The sequence below is a fragment of the Hakea prostrata genome, chromosome 9, assembly GCF_041222555.1.
Source record: "Hakea prostrata isolate BN-2017 chromosome 9, UWA_Hpros_2, whole genome shotgun sequence".
In the NCBI taxonomy this organism is placed as follows: domain Eukaryota; kingdom Viridiplantae; phylum Streptophyta; class Magnoliopsida; order Proteales; family Proteaceae; genus Hakea; species Hakea prostrata.
The window spans coordinates 48,795,422-48,806,543 of NC_142608.1; the positions used below are offsets into that span (position 1 = coordinate 48,795,422).

Genomic DNA, 11,122 nt, shown 5'->3' on the forward strand with positions numbered 1-11,122 from the left:
CCCCCGCACAAGCCTGAAACAACAATTTATACCATGGAGTGATTCTAAATCCAATTTGAATGAAATGTGAATTACAAGAGTATTTATACATTGAAAAATAAAAGAATCATTTAGAAACCCCAACCCCTTCCCCCCCCCCCCCCCCAAAGAAAAAACAAGGAAAAAGAGGAAGAGAAGCACAAGAACTAATGCTAAACACAACTTTCTACCAAAAAAAAAGGAGGAGAACATTAAAGACAATTTGGTATCCTTAACCGTCTGATGGGTGACAGCCGGCAGATCTATAACCAAATCATTCTCCATGTTCCGAAAATTAAAATAGTTAAAATCCTTTGACAATATTTATGGTTTCGATGGTAGAGATTCTCCAGCAAGAAAGGATGCAAAGAGAGCCAGAGACTCGCTGGGTTTGAAATTGGGCACCGCATGTCCAGCTCCTCTAAATGTTGCAAATGTGAGTCCCTTGTACTCTTGGAACCACCCGATCACCTGGATTCATAACAGCCCACATAACTACTAGTCTTCTTTTCAAATTATCTACAGGAGAAAGGAGACTCATTTCGTTAGTAAGATGACAATGTCTAGATTACCTGCTTCTGTTGATACCAGTATCTCCACGTTGTAGTGATAGGCAGTTTTAAAGCACTCAAGCTATATCTTGTGGACAAAACAGGAACTCTTCCATCCGTGTCTCCACTAAACAAAAAGAAAGAAATATGAACTCATGAGCCATAAGGTCCAAAAGATAAGCTACTACACCTATAATATCAAGGGTTCTGCTGGTTTGTAGATCTCCTTCTTCATAGTTCCCTACCTGTAGACCCATATCCTGAGACCTGCTGCGATTAGTTTCTTGTATATAGGTATGGTGGAAGGTATTGACTCCGACCATTCGGAAAATATTGTCATACTACATCCAAAGTAAAACCACAAAGTGTTAGAAAGGCATATTTAATGTATGAGTACTAGAATATTCGACTAGTATAGTTAATGATATGTTAAAGAATTTGTTTTAACACATCCAATCAAGCAGTCTAGCTCAGCTAACTTGACGCTTTTTTGTCACACATATTGTGTGGGCCCATGTGAACTTTAATCCTGAAAGAGAAGTGTTCCCCTAGTGGAGATATGATCCAGACTCCTATTCAAGAGCTAGATACTGCTAGTGAACCAACAAGAGTCGTACTTAGACCCATGCCAACTAATCCATATTGCATGAGGAGTTTTATATGTACTAGACAACCTCAGCCAGAGTTGCATCAAACAGGAATTTCTAACCCTAATCCATCTGTGAGAAAGCTAGTGCACACACTCAAATACAATTCGAAGTTCAAATGCTAAGAATTCTAACAATCCCAAACTCTCTCAGATATCTACAAATAAAGGTGTACAAAAAGGTTTGCTTAGTTGGTAACACGTGGCACCTCTTAGTGAAGAACTCATGGCCAATTCTTTGTATGTTATATGTAATAGTCCTCCCCCCTAATATAAAGCTACCAATTCCCAAAGAAAAGAAATGTACCGCAGCCTCTACTCTATCCATGGATTTAGGTTGAACAGTTCTACCGAACAACCGTAAACTCTCCTCTCTTCTTGCATGAAAAGCCAATAATTTTAAGCTAAGATTATGGAGAAAGAGAGGCATACTTGCAGATGCTCCAGTTCTTGAGCTGAAAACCATCACTGACATGGAGGGCCTTCTGGACTTCGGGTCTGTTGTAGAAAGTCTTTGCATAATTGTCAAGGCAGGGGTCATAACCACCCATGATTCTTGGCAACTGGGAAAATTTTTGTTGTCAGATTAGAGAAGAAACAATTTTTACAAGAACTAGCAAGGAAAAGAAAATGAGCTGACCATCTTAGACTTGCGGTTGAACAAAACTTGCATTGATCCATTATCTGAGCTAGCTGAGTTGTTGGTGCTACAGAGAGAGGTATAAAGGCTATACATATCAATCCCTTTATATTGATTAAGAAACTCACTCACAGCGTCGCTGCAAGTATCGTTATCCCATGTATGATCTGAGGAAAAATTGCAGTTTTCCTTGATAACTTTGTAAGTTTCATCTGATATCACAGCATGGCTCCATCCATAATCCACCATACCTCTCCAATCATCATCATTCGTTGTCTCAGGATTACCCAACTATAATTTTCACAGAAAATCTCAACTAGTAAGACTTTATAGCACATACTATGAGGGATTTTTATATTATCTAGTAGTGATCATTACCAAGAAACCCTTCAGGTTTATACGTAGAGAAGGATCCTTGTTCATATCATATACAAGTTCAGCCAGCTCTGGAACGTATCTTCCTGTTCATCAGGTACATGTAAGTCATGATAGAAACATAAAAATGATAATAGCCTGAAGGGTTACGAAGCAGCTGGCTATGTTTATGTACCTGCATAGCTCTCCCCTGCAATGTAAAAACTATGGTTTCTATACATCGGGAATTTGTTGAACCATCTGTGCAAGAAGGTATACGTATCCTTTGCTAAACAAGTAAAGACCAATTAGAAGATCAATTATTCTCTATCTGTAAAGATCTCAAGATAGAACTAGGTAGGCATCAAAGTAACTCACCTGTAAAGGTATCACCAAGAATACCATAATCAGTGCTTGTATTCGAGTATGAAAAGCCAACACCAACTGGAGATTCCAAGAATAACATGTTGGCTTCTGGAACAACAGGAACACAAGGAGCAATTCAGTTAATGCCGTTTTAAGTGTATACAGGTATACAGAGAAGTTAATGATTTCAAAACCTTTATTCCATGAGTATGGGTTGAATTTCAGCCCTTTTCCATCTTTATCAACAAGGAAAGGACCAATCTCTTCTGTAGCTCCGTATCCTACGGAAGAGCACCCTGGACCTGAGACATGATTTTTACCTTGTCAGAGAACATAGAGTTTAGAATGTTGGAATATTGTAAAGAAAGCTAAAACAATATGACAATGTAAAGGAGAATCAGGAAAACTTCAACCTGCGACGAAAGAAGGCTATGGAAAAATGAGGTTATCACGATATTTCCTCCATTAGCTTTCAAAATCATAAGAAATTTGAAAACTACTAATTAAGGAGAGATACGTCTTGTTACCTCCATTAAGCCACAGCACCAATGGTTTTACTTCAGGGTTACTTGAGGCTTCATAGAACCAGTAGAAGAGAGCTCTCTGATTGGTTTCATTTACTGTAACATAACCTGCATAATGGTTGAACTCCACCTTAGGTTGGCCTGGCAATTCAGTTACAAGATCCTTGCCTGCCTCTACGCCCACCTTCTTGGCATGAGACAAGGGTACATGCCCAGCAGCCTCGCCAGGAATTACAGAAATTAGACTGAGTAGAGCCCAACATAGAATACCCATCACCTTTAGTGCAAAAGACATAGGAACACTAAAATTTTAATCCCTCAAAACCTCATATAACAGAGAAACAATACAAGGAGATATATATATATGGAGCTGTGGTTGCGTATGTAAGGCGGACCTGGTGCCAAGCTGTACGAGGCAAACGATAATTTGTTGGGAAGGGATCAGCGGAGCCTCCACTTTTGATGTGGTTGTTGAATTCAGTTTGGAGAATAATACTCACAAAATTGATCCCAGAAAAGTTTTTAATATTTTACATCTTTGAGACTCAAATCTTGCACGGATTATAATGGATACCAACTTTTGTGAAGGTGGATGAAGCTTCACCCCCCAAAGGAATCCTTCAGGAATTCGGATCCTCTCTGTCCAAGCCTCTCATTCGTCCGGTACATCCGTCCGTTGGATGGGCAACTCATTTTTAAAGTACCACATTCAGGTTCCATGCATATAGGCTCCTTTGGTACCAAATTAAGATTTTGATTTGAATCTTATGAAATCTCATTCAACAGCTAAATGCATCTAGTACCACTTATGGGAGGCTAGCCAACATGATAAAAGAAAGAAAATTCAATTAGTAATTGAAATTAAATTCACCTTGAACAGCGAAGAGTATCTATCACCACTATGGAGGACAGCTTCAAATATTAATTATATTCACCTCTAACATCTAAGAGTATCTATCACAAATATAGTGGCTAGCTTAAGATGTTAATTTGAATTTAAATTCACCACCATCATCTAAAGAGTATCAACTACTAGTATGAAAGGCTATAAAACATGATTATATGATAAGATCCTCTTGGGACAAAAGAAGCAAAGGAAATTAATCAAAGAGCTATTAATAGAATCCAAAGAAACGAGTGATTATATCAATAAATTTCTATCCAAGTCATTTCTTTGTAAAGCAAGGACTCAATCTCAGTTCAAGTTAATTTTTTAAGCTGGCCTTCAACAGTTGTAGTAGATACTTTTAGCTGTTGGAGGTGAATTTGAATCCAAATAATATTTGAATTATTTGTTTCATTTTATCATGTTAGCTAGCCTTCCATAGTTGTAGGAGACACAATTAGTTGTTGAAGGAGTTCTTGTAAGATTCAAGTCAATATTTGAATTGCTTCCTTCTATATCATGTATGTCATGCACAAAATTGATTTTGGACCCTCTACTCACATGGGTAGGATTTTTTCAACCCACATGGATTCATGACACACGCTCAATTTAAAACAAAAATCATATTTTTTAGGAAAATTTCAAGTGTTGCTACGCAATTTTGTTCGTCTTCTCAACCGGATGAACCTGCAAGAATGAGCTCGACCGGGGAGGTCAAGTGTCACCTCCGACGTTCTAGTTAGGAATCTCTCCGATTAAGGAAGACAAGAAAGCAATGAACAATAAAGTTTAGAGTAGTGATAATTCTATCCTGTGTGTCTTCTTCTTACGATTACCTGTCCTTTTATAAGGTTTTGGTATTTGACTTCGACTCGAACTTATACTTTGTTCGGACTTCAATACGGACTCTAGTTGTAGAGCTTTTCTCAAATACATATTCCTTGACTTAGAAGTTCAATAGAATAAGTAGTTTGGATTTTCCGTATTGCTATTTGTAAACTGACTTTAACATGGTCGGTAAATTGAGCCAAACAAACTGGTTTAGGTTGGGACCGACCAAACCGGTTCATGTTAATCCATATTCTCTTTATCATCAAGCATGCAGGAATTTAGATCTTCTCTCTCTCAAAAAATGATTCTATTCTTATATGAAGAACATGTGTTATGAATCTAACCTTGCAAGTTGGAAAATTTCCTCTCCATATGGGTAACGGATCCTGTTGAGCCATGTTCCTGCTGCCCCAATTATATGTTTTGATATGGAATCTCATAGGGTAGTTGGGAAATTAGTAAAATCCAAGAGAGTATATGCGAACCCAAATAGGAATGGAATTATTCCAAATAACCACATATGTAGGGGATAGGAAGGGCATGGCCATCCCCTTAGGTTGGTAATTGGACTAAAGCCTTCTAAATTGCCAAAGTTGAGCCTACAGAAAAGATTTTTTGGGTTTGGCCTTAATGGAATCCAATTTTTGTGATATCCCCTAAGATTATAAGTTAATATTGCATCAAAGGGCTGGAGGCTAGAAGGGTATGTATTAATGTGTTATGGGCCATTCAGATGGACAACCCGGTCATGGAGGCCCAACTCATGGAAATAGAAAAAGAGAGTTCTCTAGAAGCTGCCTTGCATGAAGAACAGATAAGGAAGAACTCTTGACTCGGATGGTATGAGAAGGTGGATAACAAGCTTCCGAGAAATGCAATTAATGATGGTCACAACTAGGTTAGAGTGGATGGGAGTTTTTAGAACTATATATATTTACTTGTCAAAGGTAAAATGGGCTAAGCATAAATGAAATTGAACCACATACTCTACACAGGGAATGGCCCATGGAAGTCTAGAGCATCGGGAAAAAAGAACCAAAATAGTTGGATTATGGTTAAGGATTTAGGGACGAAACCAAGAGTTGACAATAGGCCAACTAATGGTAATAGAGCATTTACCAAAAAAAAAAAAGAAACAACTAATGGTGATAGAGCTGATCTATAGCACATTGACCGGCTCAAATGCGTGTAAATAAAAGGGAAATTGCTCCCCATATGCCCCTACTTACTAATCGAAAGTCCTAAAGTGTGATAACCCCCAGGATCCTTACCCAAAACCCTAGTTGCAAGTCCAAGAACCCGACGATCCAGTGTGACGAAATTGTAGGCCATCCAACTTGAAAACATTGGTTTGGAACCAAAACCCATAGATCTAGATGACAAAGATAGTGGTACTGCCACTTTGTTAGGAACTAGAAGAAGATCCAACAAGAATCCTAATGCTTTGGGCAAGTGGATTTTCAGCACACGAGTGACAGAGTTGAGAGATGCCTTAACCCAGGTAAGAGCCTTTAAAATGCTCCCTAGGCTTGTACCAATGTTTTGGACTAACTTGGGCGGCAAAACACCCTTATACTGCAAAGTACTAGTTGGTCGGTTGGAACCATATCGGGATTTTCACTTCCAAAACCCCTATTTTTGGTTTTAAACCTTGATTTTCGTCATTATTATATTCTCAAATGGTTGAGAGACTTGAAAGATGTTAGAGAGCACATGGAAGCAAGAGACAACACTTTTTGTGGAGAAAACCACGTGACTTCATTAGGTTTTGGATCTCGAAGGTAAGAAAACTAATTCGCTTCTTTTCTTTTTATTTAATTCATTATTCTAGGGAGTTATTTTGAGGGAAACTTTTGCTGGAATTCTAATTTGGTTGGGAACCATTGTTTTCATCAATCCCAATCACATCACACAAGAGAAATAGTTTTGTATCTATTCTACAATGTATTCTTCCAAAGAAGGATTCCTTGCTTTCAAATCTGATCTAGAACTAGGGTTTCTTATGTTTTCTGGTTCGGAGTGTTTAGTTGGTGTTTCATATATGTGACTTATACCTGGGATCACCCCCAAACTCATTAAATATGGGGGATTGAGTCAGATCTAAATTTGCAGGAGAGACCTGGTGATTTGTTGCCCCAATGGATTGGCTCAACCGATTGGCTCAACCAATTGGCCCTCTTCCTGACTTTATTTTGAAGTTTGATTTGCCTAAATTGATTCTATGTCTTAAATGTAATTGTATGAACATATTAATAGGACCTAATGTGACTTGCTAGAGTACTAGTTTGCATGAAACCAACTTATATAGAAGGTTTTCGACATCAATCAGGTAAGGAAACAGTGCACTTGTGCTTGGTTGCTTGATGTGTCATCTCTTTAAGTATTCACATATTCTTATTATTTTTATATACTATAATGTATTGTTTAAACACGTTAATCATGTAAAGTTGTAGGATGGTTACATACTCTTGTTCTTTATTTAATTACTTGATGTGGGCTTTGCTCTAACCGAAGCTATTGCATCGTTTGCCCCAATGATGGCGTTTCTGATCTCATCTGTATTTCAATCGAAAATGTTTGAATTGACTTTTTGGGCACATTCGCTAACCACCTACCAAAGTTTAGTCGAAACTGAAATTGTGTTTCTTTGTTGGAAGCAAGGATTGCACCCCAGTCCTATTTTTCCCATTACCAATTAGGTGATGGTAGATATCATGGAATGGAGCGTGCTTGGTGACCCTATTTCCATAAGATTTTATTTTGTTGCAATAATTGTCTTTCCTGCATTTGTCATTTTTTTTATTCTTGCTTGAGGACAAGCTTAGTCTAAGTGTGGGGGAATTCTAATGAGCACATTTATGCGTGAAATCTTAGGGCACAAATCATGCATTTTACACATTTAGAGTAGAGCTACCTTTGGTTTTATGTTGTTTTTGAAGATTTTAGGACTTTCCAAGATTTAAGCAAATATTTGGAGTTTTGGGTACGAACATGCAATTTTACACGTCAAGATGTCCGTTCAAATTCTCAAGTTCGAAAATGGGCTGACTTAGAGCATGATGGGCTAGAAATGTGATTATGGGCCTGATACGGGAAAATATCGTTGAACCGGGTCTGTCCTAGGTTCAACCCTCACCCCAATCGGTGACAAACCGACCAAGTTAGTTCCAAGCAAACTGGGTTCGAAGATGACGTGCTAAGGAAGAAACCTTACACGATCAACAGGCAAGCACGAGTCCGAGATTTTCGAGATGGATAACCCGTCAAAGAGACGGTTATCACACTCACTAGAGTGGACGATCGTGCCAACTCGAATAACAGCCACGCCCGTAGCATCTAGATCGTGCAATCAAGGGATGATGTCCACAACCCTACTAACGGGTATAACCGTCAAGATCTGGACGACACCATAAGAAGGCACGTACGAGTTCAACGAACAGGATTAAATGGTAAATCCTATATAAGTCAGAACCTATGTACAAAGAAGGTATCTGAATCGTATTCCCAATTATCGTATTTATACTTTAACTTTGCAACTAGTCAGAGCCTTTGTGATTAGTTCATTAACTGACTTAGCCATCGGAGGTGGGCTCCCGACCCCCACAGTCGGGGCCACATCTAACGATTGTTTTGCAGGTCATCTTCAAGTGATCTAAGGGCTAAGCATATTTTGGACACATCATTTGGCGCCGTCTGTGGGAAACAATTCAGAAAGTCATGGTTACCAGGTCAGCAGCAACTGCGGAGGCTCAACGAGAAGCTGACGTTCAACTTCCTGGTGGGAACGATCCAGAAGATATCCCCGAAGGAAGTCATGCTCGTGAAGTACGAGAAGATGGAGGACAAGGAGGTAATGATCAACTAAACCCTCCGAATCATCTCCAATAGCAGTTGGATCAAATGCAACTCCAGTTTTTGGAGATGAACCAGACGCTTTGTACGCTGGTTAGATAGGTTGTGGCTCCTTAGGCTCCTGATCATCAAGAAGCCAGAAGGTGTGCAGGAGAAGCAGAGATGCTCATACTGCTGCTATGAAGGCATTCCCCACAAGGAGATAGGCAACCAGTAGGCGGCCAGAATAATGGTCCGAACTTGTGAGGGAATTCCCGAGAGCAAGACAAATAACGAAGAACTGGAGAATTACCTAGAAGGAACGGTCGGCATGAACGATCGCAATCAAGCCAAACCCGTCTAGTAACGAGATTGGGCAAAGGGGTACGAACTCACTCGCCAACCTCAAAACGTTCGGGTCGTGAGAGCTAGAACTGGTGGGGGACGTTCGGTCCACATTGGTCAAGAGCTTGCAGATATTAATCAAAGGATGCGATTGCTTTCCCGAGGGAAGATGGCCGATGATATCTACTCGGTCATCAGAAAGACCCCTTTCGTCGAGGCAATAGTTGGATTTGTGTTTCCTCACAATTTTTGGCTCCAAAATTTCTCATCGTTCGACGGTTCGGGAGATCCCATCGCCCATATCAATTATTATCAGCAGACTATGGATGTGGCTGGTAATTCGATGAAATCCTTTGCAGGGGTGTTTGGTTAATCTTTGACCGATGTGGCGCAGAAGTAGTTTTCAAATCTTCCTTTGGGAAGAATTGTCGATTTCGAGGAATTGGCACGAAAGTTTATTGGTCGTTTCCAAAGTGGAATCCAAATCAAAAAAGCGAAGGAGACTTTATTTACCATAAAGCAAGGGAAGAACGAATCAATTCGAGAGTACCTGAAAAGATTCAACAAAGTTACTATGGAAATTGAGAATCTGGTTGAATAGGTGGCTGAAACTGTTTTGGTCACTGGACTCACAAACCAAAGACTCTTGGAGTTATTACTTCAAGACATGCCAACCACTTATGCTGAATTGGTGCAAAGGTGTCAAAAGCAAGCAGAAGTGATGGAGATTCTGGATGCACGTCAAGGGGACATGAAGGCCTCCACCAAAGAAAAGAAGCCCAAGCAACCCAATCATGATCGAGCCAGAAAGCCTCATTCGGCGCGGAGGCAGCGTTCTCCCGATCAAAGCTAGCACACACCATTGAATACTCCTCGGTCAAAGATTCTGAATATCATCAAGAGACAATATTTTGAAATGGCCACCGAAGGTCATATCCAAACCTGGAGAGTGTAACATGGAAAGGTACAGTTGTTTTCACAAATATTACGGGCATTACACCAATGATTGCAGGCACCTGAAGGCCGACATTAAGAGATTGATCTCTCAAGGACATCTCTCCAGTTTCATTAAAGGACGACCTGCGGAGCCTAGAGTAGTAGTCAAGAAGAGGGACCGTTCGGGAAGTCAAGAGCGACAAGTCGAGGTTTCCCAAGTCAAAGAAGGGAAAGGAGGAGGTTGGAGCTAGCCGATCTCCTATCCTAACTATTTTTTGGGGACCCGAACCAAAGTCACTCCGAAAGCTGAAGGCCAAGTCTGAGTTCATTGGGAGGTGGGGGCGGTAGTCACCGGCAGGGGGAGGGGGTGGGGTGGTTTCTGGCGGCAGTGGTGGGCAGTTTCTAGTGAGGTGTAGCACCTAAGGGTTGGGTATGGGAGGGTATTAAATGGGGGTAATTATATTATTTTAAACCTAGAGGGCATTATGGTCATTTCACACCTCACTTAATACAATTTAGATTAAAAGCCTAACATTGGGTAACTTGTATTTAGCAAGTGGATACTATGTAATTTAAGCCACTATAGTGGGGAGCCCAAAGTTTCACCCCTGTTAGTGGGTGGCATGTAAAAACTCTATTATTTATTATAAGTTAACCAAGCATGAAAGTATTCTTCTACCAAGTTTGGTGAAAACTAGAAGAATTAGAAGAATCCAGTGAAGCTGAAGTAGTTTTCAGGAAGTTGATTCCTTTGTCAGAGGCCATGGTTAAATTGGATGATACTGTATAATATTGAGGTCTTCTGTTTGAGACCAGTTTTTTCCATCATCACAATTTCATCTGAACTAGTAGGAAGTTATAATAGTTGGAACTCTATGTTTAAAATATTGTTGGCATTTTTATGTTGCTTGCCGTTTTGATTTTGAAGTATTGCTGCTAGGTATTCTTCATGATTTCTTAAAGACTTCCTTATTATTTTTCACTTTGTTAAATGGTGATAAAAAGGGCATTGTTGAATGCTATTGTCTTCTGAAGAGGTTCCATTGCCCTTTATTATAATTCGGTTAAGACAAAAACCGACCTCTTGAGGCCACCATTCAGCGTCCCAGATGGCTTGTCTATTTTATAGCTCCGTTGGATCTATGGTTTGTTGACTAAAAAATGGAAAACAGTTCTATACTACAGGGGTCAGAC

General features: G+C 39.8%; 1 protein-coding gene across 1 annotated transcript; it reads right to left on the reverse strand.

The window, feature by feature from the left end:
• Nucleotides 1–342: 342 nt before the first annotated feature.
• LOC149005403 (serine carboxypeptidase-like 31) lies at nucleotides 343–3,394 on the reverse strand. Its single transcript, XM_089168636.1, has 10 exons — nucleotides 3,103–3,394; nucleotides 2,770–2,877; nucleotides 2,588–2,683; nucleotides 2,406–2,498; nucleotides 2,234–2,316; nucleotides 1,856–2,146; nucleotides 1,648–1,778; nucleotides 815–910; nucleotides 591–696; nucleotides 343–489 (listed from the first exon to the last, which is right to left on the reverse strand). The coding sequence occupies exons 1-10, from the start codon at nucleotides 3,392–3,394 to the stop codon at nucleotides 343–345; spliced, it is 1,443 nt and encodes a 480-aa protein (XP_089024762.1).
• Between the last annotated feature and the right edge of the window lie 7,728 nt (nucleotides 3,395–11,122).